The 19,036-nt window shown below is 54.4% G+C and overlaps 1 protein-coding gene across 2 annotated transcripts; it reads right to left on the bottom strand.

The window, feature by feature from the left end:
- Positions 1-1,847: 1,847 nt before the first annotated feature.
- Positions 1,848-15,987, bottom strand: LOC138810792 (ATP-binding cassette sub-family G member 4). 2 transcript variants are annotated; one of them, XM_069998063.1, is made up of 15 exons: positions 15,733-15,987; positions 15,005-15,254; positions 10,647-10,764; positions 10,424-10,556; positions 10,231-10,281; positions 9,896-10,041; positions 8,657-8,780; positions 8,413-8,527; positions 8,080-8,222; positions 6,434-6,532; positions 6,018-6,186; positions 5,828-5,928; positions 3,986-4,144; positions 3,720-3,838; positions 1,848-3,528 (listed from the first exon to the last, which is right to left on the bottom strand). In XM_069998063.1, exons 2-15 carry the CDS (start codon positions 15,240-15,242, stop codon positions 3,303-3,305), a joined length of 1,941 nt encoding a protein of 646 aa, XP_069854164.1. In that variant the 5' UTR covers positions 15,243-15,254; positions 15,733-15,987; the 3' UTR covers positions 1,848-3,302. The 2 variants fall into 2 exon arrangements, with proteins under 2 accessions (XP_069854164.1, XP_069854163.1); XM_069998062.1 differs by having other exon boundaries at positions 15,741-15,987.
- Between the last annotated feature and the right edge of the window lie 3,049 nt (positions 15,988-19,036).

Genomic DNA, 19,036 nt, shown 5'->3' with positions numbered 1-19,036 from the left:
TTTCCTGTCCTGTAAGAAGAGGAGAGGAGAGAACTCATGCAAACCGCTCATGGGGTTCCTGTGGGATGGAAAGAGCTTGTTGCAAATTTGTGAACCACTCTACAAATGTTCTCAGTGTCTAAATGACTCGTGCTGGCTCCAGCGTGGCTGTTTGCTGCCTCCCCTCCCCATGGTGCTTGTGAATGTGTGCATTTTTAAATGCTTAACTCCTTCAGACCTATTTGCAGTTTTTCTTACTAATACCAGGGTTATGTTAGGGCCTCATGCTTCTTCTGCTTGCTAGCTCAGCTAGTGCTCTGCCACTTGAACCATACCTCCAGCCTGATTTTTTGCTGATTATTTTGGAGATAGAGGCTCATGGAATTTTCTGTCCCAGCTGACTTCCTGAAACCACAATTCTCTGGATCTCAGTCTCCTGAGTAGCTAGGATTACAGGTGTAAGCCGCCAATGCCAAGAAGTATTTGCATTTTGAAAGAAAAAAGGTAAAGATGAGGACCTTAAGAAAGACAACTTGATGGTGAACCTCTGTGCCCTTTGACTTGTGAAGAGCCATGCATGGCTTGTGGAGCCGCATCACTTCATGGAGAAGGAGCTCCCAGGACACCCAAAGCAACCTAGGATTTTCCACCTCCCGCTGTCAGTCAAATCCTCTGAGACATCTCCAGTCCAATTTCCAACTAGTCATAGACTGGACTCTGGTCCATCCCAGGGCATTTAGTCTACATGTCACCCAAGTGGGGTCTTTCGGGCATCTGCCAGGGCTGCTGCCTGTCCCTTCCTTCAGATCCCCAGCATCAAGCCCAGGACAGAAGAGAGTGAGACAATTGCTGCCTCTTGGGTCATCTAGCCACTAGCCCTCAAGACCTTCTGGACACTCACCTCTTCCAAATCTCTGGGCCTGCAGTCTTGACGGCTGATGGCTCAGTCCTGGTAAATGTGGACCCACAGAAAAGAAAAGAAGGAACTGAATGCCAATGGTTTATAATTCTAACTACTCAGGAGGCTGAGATCTGAGAATCTCAGTTCAGAACCAGCCCAGGAAGAAAACTATCTATAAGACTCTTACCTCCAATCAGCCAGCAAAAGCTGGAAGTAGGGGTGTGGCTCAAATGGTAATGTGCCAGTCATGGGCAAAAACACTGAGTGAAAATGCAAGGCACTGAGTTCAAGCCCCAATACCAGCGTGCTTGCGCATGCACACACGTGCACACACACACACACACACACACACACACACACACACACACACACACACAGAGGAGGGTAAGGAATGAAGTCTAGAGTAAGCTCAATGAGATCTCTGCCACTCCTACTATAGGAACAAGGTTCCAGATTCTGTCCTGCTTCCCATTCCATTCATGACCCCTGATATACTCCCCACCCAGCGCAACCAGGGTTCAGTGAGTCCTGACAGACCAGGAGGATACCAATCATTAGGGCAAAATACAGCCATGCAACCCGCACAGGAACTCACACCATGTGCACACCATGAACAGGGACACTGACCAATGCCAAGAACAAGACATCTGGAAGCAAAAGACCTGGTCTCCAGGCCTGCATCTACCTCCACCTCCTGAGAGCTGGTGGCATTTTACTGATCCAAGCATGAGTCCTCCAAGGCCTTACTTGAGATGCTGAGCACGAAGCACCGGTAAGATGGAATGCATGATTCAGATATTCCATAGGCTGCACTCACTGACTTGACGTGCGCCCAGCATTTACCATCCCTGTCACAGGCCCCTGAAAGTTGGCAGACATCTTCACAAGTGCTTTAATGACTCCCTTATTAGCTCATCCGTACCAGGTGACAGAACCATACACATTCACATACTGTGTACTGTATAAATATAGGTTTTATTAATAATGGGTGAAATCCCACAAATACAACTGGCATCTCTGGGTCATGAGAACCTGTGGCAGAGTGAGGGAAGACGGAGAGGTGTGTGGACAGGAAGGGGAAGGGAAAGATTCTGGGGAGAAGAAATGAGTAGAATGAGCCTGGACCCACTGGAAAAGCCAGACAAGCTTAATGTGTGGACGCCATCTTGGTGAACAGGGCAGGCTGTTCAGATGCCCAGGGGTTACCTGCTGATGGGTAGAGGGTGGACAGATGAGGACAGGAGTTTGAATGAGCAGCAAGCAGCTAGAGAAGGAGCAGGAGAGTGAGAATGTCAGCTTGGAGCACAAAAGGAGAGCCATGGGGTGGTGATGGCCAAGGCCAAGCTTCTGCTCCTGCTTGTGCTTGTTGGGTCCTGACCTCTAGTGCCACCCCTCACTCAGGAGGGAGGGAAGACTGGGAGTAGACACCTGCAGGTCCTGGAGTCACTTGCGGCAGCACCAGCCTCTCCCCTAGAGTCTCAAAGTGGGATCCTATGAGGAGCCTGGCACTGCCCTCCCCAGGGCACCTGCCACCGCCACCTCTGTGTCACCACCGCTCTCTCTGAGCTGGAGGGAACAGCGCAGGTGTGGGGCTGAGATTGCCCACTCGCATGGAAGTGCCTGGGACCCTGGAAGGCGTCCGTGGACCATGTGACGGGAGCAGCAAGAAGGGGGTGCCCCCACTCTCCCCTTCTCCAGAACCAAGTGCATTCTGCATCCCAGTGGTGGGCGGGGGAGAAACGCAGGCGTTATTGCAGAGATACCGCCAGCTGGACCCTGACCAAATGTGTACCCGAAAGGGGGTTGGGACATCCCATGGCCTCCCCGATCCCCGATCCCCAGACAGAAAACCCAGCTTCTGTCCCAGCAGATTGTCCAAACGAGCCAGCATGGCGGAGAGGGGGAGTTAGAAGAGACTTCCAGAGTCCCTCCTTGGTTCATCCCAAAGTCAGTGATGGGACGCTCTCCCCCGGCCCCTCCAGTGGACTCCACCAAGGCCCAGCCCTGGAACGCCAACCTTTCAGCAGCCTTCTTTACAAACACAGTTGTGGTGGAGACCCCAGTGGGGTCCACTTTGGTCAGTCGTAAGTGAGAGCCTCGAGAGTCTAGGACTCCCAGGCAGACGACAAAGGAGGGTGCCGCAGGTCGCAAGAGGGTGGCTGCCTCCCGGCAGTCTTTGCATGCAGGTGTTGGAGAGAGAAGGGAGGAAGCTACAAACTGCATCAGTCTGGGAAGACTCCTGGCCGGAGCCCCACCCGCCCAGGGCCGAGGCTGGCAGCACAGTCCCACCGCCAGGCATCTGAGCAGCTGAGGGGGAGAGGGCGGCTGCACCAGCAACCAATGCCCAAGTCTACAAGGTTAAAACTGTCCCCAGAAAGGCTGGAGCTGGGGGCTCCCTGCTGCAGGGGCTGCCCACAAGGCTTTATCTCTCCGACTTGACCCTGTACCGGAGCACAAGGTATGCCAGCAGCCGGAGGGCCAGGAAGAAGATGCCCAAGACCAGGAAGTCCAGGTACAGTTTGGCATCCTCCACATCCAGGGCTCGCAGGATGCTCTGTGGCTCCCGGAATTGGCAGCGCTCCTCTAAGCATGTCAGGTCTCCTCGCTCCATGCCATAGATGGTCAGGATCGCACCCTCAAAGCCATACCTAGGGGCATCAGAGGGCAGGGCACCCCGCTCCTTCAGCAAATCGCCAGAGCCCAGCCACAATGCTGTCATTCCCAGGGACCAGCCAGGATGCCCCTGGTAGCTGCCAGAGTTGGCACAGCCGAGAGAGCTGCTAGGCGGGGCTTCTTGTAAGGAAGGGCAGGGGCAGGCGTGGAGGAAAGAGGCACCAACCTGACATAGGAGAGGTAGGAGCTCCATTGCAGGTAAGTGGGGATGGTCTTGAAGGTGACAAAGAAGCCAGAGAACAAAAGGACAGGGATGGCAGTAACTGGACCCACAAAAGTGGCCACCTGGAGAGGAGGGGGAGGGGGCCGGGCTGTCATGGGGTGACTGGGATTAGGGTGGTCCCTGAGTTTCCCACAGGTTCATCCCAGCCCCTGATCCCTCCCCCAAGACCCCATCGTTGTTTGGGAAGTCCCACGTGCCAGCATTCCCACCTGCAGGGAGTTGGAGGCAGCTCCGATCAGCAGTCCCAAGGATTGAGCCACTAAGGCGGTGGCTGTGGCCAAGGCTGAGAAGAGCAGGAAGCGGCTGGTCTCAGCTGGTTGGCCGGTCATCCAGTACACTATGCTGCAGTATACCAACGGGCACATCACCTGAGGAGCAGGCACACAGCTGGGCAGGGGATTTTGAGCCAGGGACATGTGGCCTAGACCCTCCACTCTCCACAGGAATGAGGCCCAGAGCCGGCCATGCCTACCCTACCTCCACACTTGTTCACACTGCTCCCCAGATTGACATAGGTCCCCTTCTTCCCTGACCGTATGACTCTCACTCAGCTTCCTAAATCTCATCTATTAGGCCTCTTTCTCTCTCTCCCTCTCTCTCTCTCTCCATCTCTCTCTCCATCTCTCTCTTTCTCTGTGTGTCTGTCTCGTGTGTGTGCGTGCGCACGCACCAGTACTCGGGCTTGAACTATCCCTGAGCTTTCCTCTTCCTTCCTCCCTCCTTCCTTTCTTCATCCTTCCTTCCATCTTTTTTTTTTTTTTGGTGCTAGTCCTAGGGCTTGAACTCAGACCTGGGTTCTGTCCCTGAGCTTTTTTGCACAAGGCTAATTAATGCTCTACCACTTAAGCCACAGCTCCACGTCTGCCTTTTTATGTGTGTGTGATTAACTGGAGATAAGAGTCTCACAGACTTCTCAGCCTGGCCTGGCTTTGAATCTCAATCCTCAAATCTCAGTCTCCTGAGTAGCTAGGATGACAGGCATGAGCTACTGGTGCCCAGCTTCCCTGAGCTTTTTTGCTCAAGGCTAGCACTCTCCCACTTGAGCAGCAGATCACTTCTAGCTTTTTGGTGATTAATTGGAAATAAGAGTCTCAAAGACTTTCCTGCCCAAGCTGGCGTTGAATGTTGAATCACGATCCTCAGATCTCAGCTTCCAGAGTAGCTAGGATTACAGGCCTGAGTCAAAGGAACACAGTTTCATGAGGCTTATTCTGAAGTTACATGGTAACTTCTCCCTTTGAGGGCCAGAAGGCCTTCCTTCCTCTCTGGACCAGCTTTTTCTTATGTTGTTAATTAATTGGCTTTCCACAGCAATGTTTTGTCCCTCCTTGAAACTATCATCTTTTTGGATACAAAGAAGCAGATATGTAGAATCAGCAGGTCCAGCTATGTAATGTACAACATGGAGACTACAGATAATAAAATTACTTTGTATCAGGAATGTTTGTTAAATAGATATATCTTAGCTTCTCTTTCACAGAAAAGTAACTATATGAGATAACTGAGTGCTTTCATTTGTTTCACTTAATATGTATCCCATAGTGATTTTTTTTTAATCTAGACATACCATGCATAAGTGGTTAGGACTCTAATCCTAACTACACAGGAGGCTGAGATCTGAGGATCACAGTGCAAAGCCAGCCTAGGCAGGAAAGTCCCGAAGACTCTTATCGTCAATAAACTACCAAAAAGCTAGAAGTAGAACTGTGCTAGAGTTCAGGGGCAATGCCCAGACACTGAGTTCAAGACTCAGGATTGGCACACATGCACATAGACACACACACACACAATTTACATGTATTTTTCAAACACCATCCTGAAGTCGTTACTGTCATTATTCACAGAAGTAAAAGCGCTGAGTTCTATCCCGAGTTCCACAGATTTTTGTTGTTGTTCATTTCCCACATGTGTGCCTGGTTAGCGCAGTGCACAGGAAGTACTCACCACCTCTTTGCGGGGGAGTAGAAGGAAAGGATGGGAGAACGCAGGTTAAGGGAGGCCAGCAAGCAAGGACGGAGGAGACAGTGGACAGCTGAGAGGAAGAGGCTCACCTGAAAGGGCACGTCAGCCATGGTCTTGGCCAGGTAATACGCTTTGAGGCTGTACCAGTAGTTGAGATGCTCCCTCATGAAGACTGCCATCTCTAAGGGGACTGAGGAGACGGGTGGATCAGGCTCCATGGTGAGCCCCTGGCCCTCGTGCCCCGCACCCAGGCCTCACCCCTCAGGCAGCTCAGCTTACAGGTAAGCACAGTTGGCATGAGGGCAGCAAACATGAGGAACAGCATGGAGAAGAAGAGGCAGCCGGTGTTGTTGAAGACCTTGCTGGCGTCATCGCCGATGTGCAGGTAGAGGAGACCGATGAGCACGCCGATCACCACGTGGGACATGAACCGCAAGTGGGTCAGGACCTGTGGAAGGGGTCCTGATGACAGAATGTGTCCCAAGGTGTTGGCCAGGCAGGACACAGCGCAGGACACACTGGGGCAGGAACGCCAAACTGCACTTTCTTGCACATGGTCCCACAGAGGCACTGGAAGTTGTGGGATGGGGAGGCGGGAGCGGGCGGGGGAGGGGGGCATTCTTATTCCAGCAGCTGCAATCCTACCACTCAAAAGGCCAGGCCTGGGCCTCCTCTCCTCCAACTCAATGCCTCACCGTGTCCCTGAGGATGGACAGGAAGGTCCTCCTGAAGAGGATGCAGAACTGGGTGAGGGTGCTGGTGGCAAAGGTGTGGCTCTCGATGGTATCCACGTCCTGGGGAGAAGAAATGAGACCAGGTGAGTCTGCTCCACTCGCTGCAGCCCACTCAGCCTTTCCCAGGGCAGGCTGAGGTCTACTGAAGAGAAGAGGCCTCCTCCACTGAGCTGTGTGCCTGGAAGCTAGATTTAGGGGTCCGAATCGGAGGGATACTGAGGAAGAGAGAGACACAGGAGTGGGTGAAGACTTGGGAGCTAGGAGATGGGAAGGCGCCAAGGACCTCGTGTTAGCTCAGAGTTCTTTTTCTTTTTTGCCAGGCCTTGAACTCAGGGCCTGTCCCCTATGCCTGAGCTGCTTTTGTTCAAGGCTAGTACTCTACCACTTTGAGCCACAGTGCCATTTCCAGCCTTTTCTGTTTATGTGCTACTGGGGAATCAAACCCAGGGCTTCATGCCTGTTAAGCAACACTCTACCAGTAAGCTACCTTCCCAGCCTGAGCTCGAGGTTCTTTAATCCCATTAGCATTACCACTCAGAAGCTGGTGACTGGCAGCTCACGCCTAATCCTAGCTATTCAGGAAGCTAAGATCTGACAATCATAGTTCAAAGCTAGCCCAGACAGGAAAGCGTGTGAAACTCTTTATTTCTAATTAAGCACCAAAAAAAGTCAGAAGTGAACTATGGCTCAAATGATAGAGCACTAGCTTTGAGCACAAAAGCTCAGGGACAGCACCTAAGACCTGAGTTCAAGCCCAGGACTGGCACAAAAAAGAAAAAAAAAAAAAAAAAAAAGGCCAAGTGAGGGTGAAAGACCCTGAATTCAAGTCCCAGAATCAAAACAAAACAAAAACAAAAACAAAAACAAACCCACTAAGGCCGGGCGCTGGTGGCTCACGCCTGTAATCCTAGCTACTCAGGAGGCTGAGATCTGAGGATCTCGGTTCAAAGCCAGCCTGGGCAGGAGAGACCGTGAGACTCCTATCTCCAATAAACCACCAGAAAACCGGAAGTGGCGCTGTAGCTCAAGTGGTAGAGCGCTCGCCTTGAGCTGAAGAGCTGAGGGACAGCGCCCAGGCCCAGAGTTCAAGCCCCACGACCGACAAAAAAAAAAAAAACCAACTAAGGCCATAATTCCTTTAGGACAATGAGTTTCACAGTAAAGTTATTCAATAATGATGACAACAATGCTAATGATAATGAAGAGTAAGCCTTTGGTTTTGAAAGGTGACAGTATCTCATCTAATGAAGAGGCTTGGCACAGGCCACGTGTGCGCTGCCCCCGTGGCTGCTAAGAACTTCATGTGACTAGGTAGTACACTCTCCCAGCACCCATGGGAGGGAAATGGCGTCACTTCTGGTTAGAGATGACAGGAAGTCCCCTGGCTATGAGACCAGTGGTTCAGGTGAGCACTGAGGACACATTTGTACAAACCAAAGCTGAGCACAGTTGCTGGGGCTGAGGACACAGGCCGTTCATGGTGGATTTGTTCCAAGAACCCACGGGTTGTGATACCCCTGAGGCATGGCCTCTTTGGCAGGGCCCCAATCCATGAGCCCATCTCCCTTCCCCCACTCTGCCCTTGCTGCCCAATCCACTCCACTCACCGGTGGGCAAGAGGGACAGTGAGAAGGGACCTCATTCTTCTCCGGACTGCTCTTCTTCTCAGCCATGGCACAAAGTCCATTCTGTACTGCCCTGAACAGCATGGGGTTCAAGTCTCCATACTCTCCAGATGCCACCTCGATAACTGCGGACACACACATCCACAGGCTCAGCTCGGGTTTACCATGGCCACCCCCGAGGCTCAGCAGCACCTCCTTGGTGTGGTGAGTGTGTGGAGGCAGGTGACAGGCAGGTCGCTGCCCCAAGAGGGCGACTGACCCAAGCCCCAGGGTGCACCCATCAATGCATCCCACCCCTTCCCCGTCCCCACTCACTGAAGTCAGCTGGGTTGTGGTAGGTGGGGCAGTGCAGGCCCAGCCCCTTCAGATAGGGGATCAGGTTGGTGACCACGCCCTTAAAGATGCACTGACCCTGGCTCAGGATGTAGAGCTGAGGCAGAAGACAGGGGTGAGGAAGACAAGGAGCAGAGGGCCCAGGGCCCCCATCAGCACCTCTCCTGGCCTCCTTCCCCTTCTCCATGTCAAGCCAACCTTTTTCCAGACCCAGACACGAACTCACCTTGTCAAACATCTCAAAGAGCTTGGCGCTGGGCTGGTGGATGGTGCAGATGATGGTACGCCCCCCTTGGGCCAGGGACTTCATGAGGGACACCACTTGGAAACAAGAAGCACTGTCCAGACCGCTGTCCGGAGAGAGGACAGCATGGGGCCAGGTGAGGTGGGTGGGGCAGGAAGAGAGAGCTGAGGGGGGAAGGGCAGAGCAGCCGCTGCCCAAGGGAGGGAGCTGGCAGGAAAGGGGGGCCCTTGTAGCCGCCTCCATCTCCTGTACACCAGGCATGTTTTCTGGCATTTGGAGCTACCAGAAGCCCAGAGCCCCGTTCTCTTTAACAAGCCTCTACCAAGCACCTGTTGTATGCCAGGCACTGGAATGGCAATGATTCATAGATGAGACTGTGGTCTGGAGGGAGGGAGACAAGCTCGCAGTTGATTTGGGGGATGGAGAAAGTGCTATAGCAACCGAGAGAAGGCGAGGCGGGAGAGCAGCCATGCTGTAGCAGGAGGCTGGAGGGCAGCCAGAGAAGGTTCCTGAGCGAATCCGAAGAAGTAAGCATTACACTGGTGAAGGTAGAAAGGGGCAGTGTGTGGTGAAGGGCATTCCAGGCAGAATGCGCAGCACGGGCAAAGCTTAGAGGCATGAAACACATGGTTCCACCAAGCAAACTATCAGCAAATCGGTGTTATTAGAGCATAAAATACAAGACATGAGGCTGCAGAAATAGGTTCAGAGCAGGACCTTGTAAGCCACCTGGCTTTTATTCTGAGGGCAAATGGAACTCGTTGCATGCTGGAAGCAGCCTTGTCTTTGAGAAGAAAGTCTACTCTGGCTGCAGGTGGGAGAAAGACTGGCTGATGGGGCTGGGAAGGTGGCTCCGCGGCAGAGCGCTCGCCTGAAGCTGAAGAGTTGAGAGACAGCACCCAGGCCCAGAGTTCAAGCCCCGTGACTGACAACAACAACAAAAGTACTGGCTGAGAAAGATTAGAGGCAGGTAGATGAGAGGCACTGAGGATGACCTGAACACACTAGCCCTGGCACTAGCCATGGGGTGGGGGGAGCTGAAAGCTACCAAAAAGGAGGTGGAATCAACAGGACTTGGTGAGGGAAGAAGAGAGAGAGCCATCAATGGAGGGGAGAGGGCAAGGATGGAGATGAGGAGTCGGCCCTTTTCTTGGCCCCAGGAGGCTGCAGGCAGTGGGGGAGGGAGGCGGGGAGGGAGGAGGATTCCTGGGGGAGAACTACCTGGTCGGTTCATCAAAGAACATGACAGGCGGATTGTTGACCAACTCCAGGGCGATAGCCAGGCGCTTCCTCTGCCCGCCAGAGAGCAGAGCTGTCCGTGTGTGCGAGCAGGACATCAGGCCCAGTGCCGTCAGGATCTCTGTCACCTGAGCCATACACACACACACACACACACACACACACCAGCCTAAGTCAGATTCAGGGTCTCCACTTCCCTCAGGCACCACCCCCTTTAAATCTTTGGCCCACACTTTGGCTTTCACTCTCTCACCCAGACTCTGAGCCCCCCTGAACTCATCCCCTCAAAGGTCTCGGGCCTCCTCTTCTTCACTTACCAGCTCCTTCTTCACCTCTTGTTTCTCACTCAGCTTCAGGTTGGCTGAGACCTGGGGCCAAAGAGCAGGCAAGAGAGCTCTGTGTAGGAGGATACAGCCTGAAGCCCTCTGCTGATGGGGGGTTTGGAGGGCAGGGGGAAGGGTTGTAGTCAGAAAGGGACTAGAGGGAAGGGGACGGCCATCTTGCCCTCACCATCATGGCTTCCAGCACTGTGAGGTGGGGCAGTAGCATGTCATCCTGCATGATGTAGCAGGACATCTTCCGGAAGGTCCTCAGCTCTCTCGGCCTCCCATTAACCAGGATCTGCCCTTTCATTCCGGTCTCCCTGTGAGGACATTGGTTGAGGGATAAGAATCAAAGCCACCTCCACACTCCCCACACGAGCCTTCTTCCTGAATCCCTCTCTGGTTCTCACCTGTACCCCGCCAAGATGTTCATGAACGTGGACTTCCCAGCCCCAGAGGGGCCCATGATCCCAATCAGTTCCCGGCGACAGAATTTACCAGATAGGCACTTGAGGAGGGTCTTATAACCTGCAAGTGAGGAAGAGAGGGGCCTCTGGTCATAGTTGCTGTGAATAGAGACACACCCAAATTCCTCGTAGCAGCTGCGGCCGTGGGTGATGTGCTCAGGCCGCGTGCAGTGTGACAGGGCCCGGGATGGAGGAGCCGCTCTCATACCAACGAGGACTCGGACACTCCCACCCTGTCCCTCCAAAACCACCCTAGGCCTCTCGAATGGGATTGAGGTCCTGGAAGACCCTGCTCCTCCCTGGGATCACAGTGGTCAGGGAGACTTTCCCACTGGTCCCGCAGAGGACAGCCCTGCTGGCTGGCTGACCTCTGCGTTCCCAAAGCACCTGTCATCTGCCAACATGTTCTTGACTTGATCATGTCGCTCATCTTCTCCTCCCGCCTATTAGTCATTGAGTTTCTGTGTCTTACTCATCTTTCCAACCTTCACGGTCTGTCTAGCGTGTAGTAGGTGCTCAGTAAGTGTGGGTTCTCAGAGCTTTTGCCTCTGAGAAAAATAAGCCTGTCTTTTTTGTGAATTCTCTGCCCTGCAATACTGTCTCTCCAACCCCTAACATGGCCCTGGCAAAACTTCACCTGTTATTCCTTCACTAAGAGGCGGCACATGCATAAAGGCTAGTAGGATGGAGTCAGGTGGATCTGGGTTCAAATTCTGGCTCCATATGTCCTAGGTATATGGCCTCAAGCAAGTGGCTTAGCCTCTCTAAGTTCCAGATCCCTCATCTGTAAAATGAAGAGGATAATACCTATCTCATAGGGTTGTTAGGAAGATTTGATAAAGCATATGACACAGAAGTTGGCCTGTAGAGTACATTTAAAAAGTGACTGTATGGTTAATACTTGACCAATGCATGGAGATACCTACAATATACCAGGCTCTGTAACAAATACTGGACAAAAAGATCACAGACAGACTGAAAATACCTGTGATCTGAAAAACAGTAAATACGGGCTATGATAGAAGCACCAGGAGGCTGCCACGAGAACGCATAAAGTGGAACTGATGGGGTGGGGGGTGGAAAATCGGGAGTGGATCCGTGGAAGAGGTGACGCAGGAGCGAGGGATGAATGACAGAATCCCCCCAGGCTTCAGGAAGCAAAGCTCTGCTATGTAAAACAGTCCAGGAAACAGAGGGCAGGGACTACCATGGCCACACCGGTGAGCTGGGGTGGAGGAGGATGAGAAAACTGACAAGGTGTGGCTTACCTCTGAGGAGGCACAGAGCACCCAGCCCCCACCCACCCGCCCTCCACCCATCCCCACCCTACCTCCTGAGCAGAGACAAGGAAAGGCTTCCTCACTGACCACCACACCAGGACTGTGTGCTGGGCCCAGCTGTCCCCTTGGGCATGTCCTGTGGGAAGGGGGACAGCCCCAGCTTACTGTCACAGCTACACTCATCAATGGCCCGGCCCTGCTTGTTTCTAAGCTGGAATGGGCCAAGTGAGACCAGAGCAGCCGGTGACTCACAAGAGGTCACACAGCATGCTCTTTACTGGAAGAAGAAGCCATAGGTTTCAATGCCCTTCCTCACTCATCCCCATGTCATGGGTGGTACACCCCAGCATATGCTGTCCGGCACCCCACACAGGAAGTGATTTCTTGTGCAGGGGAAGAAAGTACAGGAGTGAACCTTCCCCTCATTTAATCACAGCCAGGCGCTGGTGGAACATGAAGCCTAGCACGAGTATCATCTTCCACTTGCCTTTCACAAAGCTCTTCCACAGACAATGCAGCTGAGCTCCCCAACAAGCTGGAGTTATCATCCCCATTTACAGATAAGGGGAGTCAGGCCAAGAGAAGGCACGCAGCCTGACAAGGTCACACAGTAGCCAAGGGCTGGGAAGCCGTGCATTTGAACTTCCACTGTACGTAACTGCTCGGCATCTGAGAGCTTGCTAGGTCTTCGCACTGGAAAGATGCCGCCAATGTTTTAATTTTGTCTGGGGCGATAATTCTGTGCAATTTTTTTTTTGGTCAGTTGTGGAGCTTGAACTCAGGGCCTGGGTGTTGTCCCTGAGCTCTTTTGCTCAAGGCTAGCACTCTAGGACTGGAAATGTGACTTAGTGGTAGAATGCTTGCCTGGCATGCATGAAGCCCTGGGTGTGATTCCTCAGTACCACATACACAGAAAAGCCACAAGTGGCACTGTGGCTCAAGTGGTACAGTGCTAGCCTGGAGCAAAAGAAAGCTCAGGGGCAGTGCCCAGGCCCTGAACTGAAGTCTCAGGACTGGAAAAAAATATATATATATATACACATACATACATACATATACACACACATATATACATATACACACACATATTAGCACTCTACCACTTTGAGCCACAGCTCCACTTCCAGTTTTTGAGTGGTTAATATGAGATAAGAATCCTACAAGGACTTTCCTGCCCAGGCTGGCTTTGAGCCACTATCCTCAGCTCTTGGCCTCCAGAGTTTCTAAGATTACGGTACGAGCCACCAGCGCCTGACTGATCCTCTGCAACTTTGTCAAGTCATTAAATCTTTTTTTTTCCTTTTTGAGGTGGCAGGGTCTCACTATGTACCCCAAGTTGGCCTTGAACTCAGAATCCTCCTACCACACAAGGGCTGGAATTATACACTCAGCAAGTCAATCTTTAATCCTCTAATTTTTTATCCATGAAAGAAAAATGGAAGAAACTCCTCCTGAAGACTTACTAAGGTTATTATAAATATTTGGTGACATCATTAATAATAGGAAAGTGTTTTGAAAAGTAAAAAAAAATAAGATGTGTGTGTGTGTGTGTGCTAGTCTTAGGGTTTGAACTTAGAGCCTGGGTACTGTTGCTCAGTTTCCTTTGCTCAAGGCTAGTGCTCTACCAGTTGAGCCATAGCTCCATTTCTGGCTTTTTGGTGATTTATTGGAGATAGTCTCATGGACTTTCCTGCCTAGGCTGGTTTCAAACCTCAATCCTCAGATCTCAGCCTCCTGAGTAGCTAGGATTACAGGTGTGTGAGCCACTGACACTCAGCTTGAAAAATAAGAAATTTGACTGACAGGGACAAATCCTTACCTGGGAGAGGCAGAAGCCTCCCTCCCTCCACATCTGTTCTCACCCTCTCTGCTACTCCTAATTGCTTTCTGTTCTCCCGGGGAGAGAAGTCACAGGAAAAGGGAGGTCAGAGAGAGGAGGAGAGAAAAGAGGAGAAAAGATGGAAGATGGACAATGGACAGAATAGGGTTAATCAAGTCAAAAAGAGAGGTAGCCCTGGCTGGTGGCACCAATATGCAGAAAGTATGTAGAAGCAACCAGAGAGCAGGCTTTTCTAGTCACATCTTCATTTCACCATAAAGTTATGAGGCAATTAGAGGACTAAGAAAATAGCAAGGACATCATCCTCTTGCCTAGAGCAGGTCTCAGGCCTGAAAGAGGCTGCTTAGGCAGGGAGCCCAGACGCCTCAGCTTCCACGGGCCCTGGGACCTCCTGGTTACCCATGAGAATGAATAGAGAAGGCGAACACAGTGCATGTTCCACCCTGCTGGCAAGCACCCCAATCTTACTTCTTAAATCTCAGTCAACAAGGTCCCGGCTCCGCCCCTGACTCACACTCAGTTCTGGGACCCTCTCTTTCCCAGCTTAAGCTACCCAGAGGAGCGGTGCAGGGGACTGACTGGTCAGGGTTCAGGGGACCCCATCCGGATGGGAAAGGGAGGGGAGGAAGAAGCTGGCATACTGAGCTCCTCGTTCCGCTCTGCCGCTCACTAGCCTTGAGATACTGGTCTAGTCCATCAACTTCCCTAGGGCCCGCTTTCCTTATGGGTAACAGGAGGATGACATCCATCCTGCCAAACCTCCATCCTTCCTGCCTCAGAAGGGAGGAAGGTGGCAGGAATGAGACCATCTTTAAGAATAGGTGCAGGGGAACGGTGCCGGGCGCGCGCCTCCAGACAGAGCGGCCCCTCTCCGGGGCGGGCCCCACAGGCAGGAATCCTCCAGAAATAAAACAAAGACAGAAGGAAACTCAAGGACCAGAGGTCACGGGGCGGGAAAGAGAAGAGAGCGCCCCAGTAACCAAGTGAGCCTGGGGTCCCACCGGCCTGGCGGGTGGGGGCGCGGGGAGCCTGGTAGCCCAGCCGCGCGCACGGTCTGTGCGGGGCGGGGCGGGGTCCCGCTGGGGCCGGACGTGCAGGATGCGGGGTCCCCAGGCCTCGTCCTGCTGGAGAGGCAACTTGGTGAGGGCCCCCCCGCCCCCCCCCGCCGGGCGGCTCCGTACCCCGTTTTCGCCAGCAGGGCCCCTCCCGCACGGAATAGGACAGCTCCACGAACTCGATGTCCACCGACGAGCGCTTGGGGAGGTGGGAGAAGCGCTGGGCCTCGGTGATGTGGTTCTCCACCTTCTTCAGGTGCGTGGTCAGCACGGGGGGCTCCGCCCCGTCCTCCAGCGCCACGGCCATGGCCACGGCCCCCGGCCCCAGTCCACAGCCCGCGGCCTCCAGCGCCTTCTCCGCCATGGCGCGGCCGGCCTGCGGGGAGAGGGCCGGCTCGGTCCGCGGCGCGACGCCCCCGGCCCCCCGCTCCGCGCGCGCCCGCCAACGCCGCCCACCCCGCCCTCCCCTCTCCCCGATCCCGGGGTGTGTGCACCCCGCCGCCTCCCCGCCGGCCGGGACCCCCGCTCGGGGAAGCGGCGCCCAGCCCCGACCTCTCCGGGGTGCTGGCGGCCCCCCTCCCGCGCCGGCTCTAATCTCCTTACCCCGCAGGCCCGGGGCCCGGGGCGGGGGGCGGGGGAGGGCGGCGGGCGCGGTCCGCGGGGGTCCGGGGCGCCGGGCCGGGCGGAGGCAGCGCAGGGGAGGCTCGGGCCTCGCGCCCGGTCCCCGCGGCCCGGCGCCCCCCCATCCCCACCCCACCCCCACCCCGGGCTCCCCGCAAAGACAGACGCGGGTCCCCGCCGGGGTCCCCGCCGGGCGCCCGGGCGCGGGCTGGACCCCGCTCTCCCCCGCCCACCTGATCACCTTGACGCGCCTGCGGGCCGGGGATGGGGGAGACTCGGGCCGGGCGCTCCTCGCCGGCCTCGGGCTGCGGCACCGGCGCCCCGGCTCCGGGTCCCGGTGGCCCGGGCCGGGGCGGGGCCGGGGCGGGGCGGGCAGCCGGGGAGGGCCGGGCCCCGGGTTCGAGAGGACAAGGCTGGGGAGGGACCGCGGGGGTCGCGCCCCGGCTCGGCTCGGCTGCGCGCGCCCCGCTCCCGAGCCCGGTCCCCGGCGTCCCGGTCCCCGCGAGCCGGCGGGCGGGCGACCGCCTTCTCCGAGCCGCCGCTCGCGGGTCCCGCGGCTCTTAAAGGGCCCGCGCCGCCCCAGTGCCCGCGGGGGGCGAGGACGGCCGGGCAGGACCACCGCCCCGCGCCAGGGCCTCGGTTAGCGGCGAAGGGTCGGCTGGGGGCGCGGGGGGGCGGTAAGTGAAGGAGAGCGGGGGTCACACGGGGGGCGCCGACAGGGTGGACAGTAGGGGCAGTGGGGTGCAGAGGGCAGCGCCCCCCCATCCATCTCCTCAGCTCTGGTCCAAGGCGAGGCCTCCCCCTACCCCAAAGGAAGGGCTTGGAACAGCAGGACGGGGAGTCGTCCTGGGGGAGGGCGCAGGCGGCGCCAAGGTTAAACCGGCCCAGACCACTGCAGAAGTCCGTTCCTCCCCACTCAGGCCTCCGCGGGGCCGGCCAGGGACACCCACCCGACGGCGTCCTCCTCCGCCGTCCGCACGCTCCGTCCCCAGCGTGCGCCCAGGTCCCCGGCCACACGCTGGGCCCCCGCTTGCCCCGCGCTCTTGGCGTCTTCAAGGAGTAAGTAGGTTAGCCGGCCCGCCTCGTGAGGGCAGCGAGGAAGTTCACACCTGTCAACACAGCCGAGGAATGGCAGGGAGGCTGCCCGGCCGCGGGCATGGCTCCGCCACCCCGGCTGGTCTGGGCTGCGGCAGGGAGAGGTTACTAGCAGTCAAACCTTCCTCCCTTCCCCCGCCTCTCAGTTCAGGAGTCCAGGATAGGCCCCACTCTGTAAGTGTGAGGTGTGCACGGATGGGCTTGACATTCAGCCTTTCTCTCTTCTCTCCACTTCCTGCTCCCATGTCACCGCTTCCCTCAGAACCTTCCTACTCTTCAGATGGGCCCTCCATCATCCAAGTTAACCTCGGATACTCCACTATAGACTCCCAGATACCTCAGCTGTTGCTCTGTGTGTGTGTGTGTGTGTGTGTGTGTGTGTGTGTGTGTGTACACATGCACGTGCCAGTACTGGAACTTGAACTCAGGGCCTGGGTGCTATCCCTTAGCTTTTTCACTCAAAGCTAGTGCTCTCCTACCTGAGCTATAGCTCCACTTCTGGCTTTTTAGTGGTTCACTGGAGATAGTGAGTCTCACAACTGGCTTCAAACTGCAATTCTTAAATCTCAGCCTCGTGAGTCACTAGGATTACATGTATGAGTGACCAGTACCCAGAAAGTTGCATTTATTAAGCAACTACTATACAGCACATATTTTCTCATTTAATCCTTTTTCTTTGTGGGTTGTGGGGCTTGAACTCTGGGCCTGGGCGCTGTCCCTGAGCTCTGCAGCTCAAGGCTATTGCTCTACCACTTGAACCACAGCGCCACTTCCAGTTTTCTGGTGGTTAATTGGAGCTGAGTCTCACAGACTTACCCGCCTGGGTGAACTTTGAACCATGATCCTCAGATCTCACCCACTTTTTTTTAGCCCTCTCCTCTCCTACTGCTAGTCCCATTAACAGATCCTGTTTTATGTTACTGTCTTTTTTTAAGTGCATATTAATTGTACCAAGGGGTTTCACTATGTATACATACATACATTCTTTTGATCAGAATAACCCTTTCTATTGCTTTCTCTATCACCTTATTTTATTTCTTTTTTTTTTTTTTTGGTCCGGTTGTGGGGCCTGAACTCTGGGCCTGAACACTGTCCCTCAGCTCTTCAGCTCAAGGCTAGTGCTCTACCACTTGAGCCAGAGCGCCACTTCCGGCTTTTTTCTTTTTGCTTATGTGGTGCTGAGGAATCGAACCCAGGGCCTCAGGCATGCAAGGCAAGCGCTCTACCACTGAGCCAACTTCCCAGCCCCCTATCACCTTATTTTATTTTTTTTTTTTTTTGTCGGTCGTGGGGCTTGAACTCTGGGCCTGGGCGCTGTCCCTCAGCTCTTCAGCTCAAGGCGAGTGCTCTACCACTTGAGCTACAGCGCCACTTCCGGTTTTCTGGTGGTTTATTGGAGATAGGAGTCTCACGGTCTCTCCTGCCCGGGCTGGCTTTGAACCGCGATCCTCAGATCTCAGCCTCCTGAATAGCTAGGATTACAGGCGTGAGCCACCAGCGCCCGGCTCTATCACCTTATTTTAATAAAGCAGATCTGTTTTCCCTTCCCAAATACATCTCTCATTCTAGAACACACAACCTTTCCAACCTGACAGAGGTGCTCTGAACAGGCCCTCCCCATTTGGGAGACACTCCCCACTTCTCTCCCGCACCCTCCTCTAATCCCTGAGAATGCACTTTCAACTCTACAGATAGACTCATGAGCAGTAGTTGTCAAATTTTAGTGCTTTACTGAATCTTCTAGAGGCTTTGCTAAAACTCAGAGTACTGGGCTCCACTCCCAGGGCTTCAAGTTCAATATTTGGCATGGCTCCAAAGGCTCTACGTCTCCAATGAGTTCTGGGGGAATCAAGTGTGGTGCCAAAGGCTCTACATCTCCAATGGGTTCTGGGGGCTGCTGATGCTGCTAATCTGGGGACCACACTTAAGAGAAGTATTGCTAAAAAGAACCTTCTGTACTCAGTCTAGACTTTACTATCTCCAGAATATACCCTTTCCCATAGACGTGCCCTAATGTCCAGACAATCCCCTATTTCCTTAAATAAACCTCCTTCCGTCCTCTAAGGGGCAAGTTTCCTAAGCCCAGACATTCAAGGGTTAATGATAATTGGCTTAAGAGGAAAATTCTTATCTCAGATTAGTGTTAGGAGCTAATCTAACAGACAACACGCTGCTCTGGGTAGGGAGTTGAGAGAGAAGCAACTTGTAAGGATCCTGTGATGGCAGGTGGGAAAGAGAATGTGGTCAGGCCTCATGAGACCTGCAAAGGACTTCAACCGGGGACGTGGTGACTGGCCCCATTCTGCTCCCACCTCGCCAGGTCCTTCATTTGCTGTGCCTCCTTTGCATACTGTCACTGTCCCATCTCTGGGCATCATGATTTTAGTGTTTGTCAATGAGAAGACCTCTGCTGGCCACTTGGGGAAGTGCAGCTCAGAAGCA

The sequence above is a fragment of the Dipodomys merriami genome, unplaced genomic scaffold (assembly GCF_024711535.1).
Source record: "Dipodomys merriami isolate MVZ:Mamm:240054 unplaced genomic scaffold, mDipMer1.0.p SCAF_509, whole genome shotgun sequence".
Classification (NCBI taxonomy): Eukaryota; Metazoa; Chordata; class Mammalia; order Rodentia; family Heteromyidae; genus Dipodomys; species Dipodomys merriami.
The sequence above is the reverse complement of the archived record's forward strand: the minus strand, read 5'-3'. Positions and strand labels throughout refer to the sequence as shown.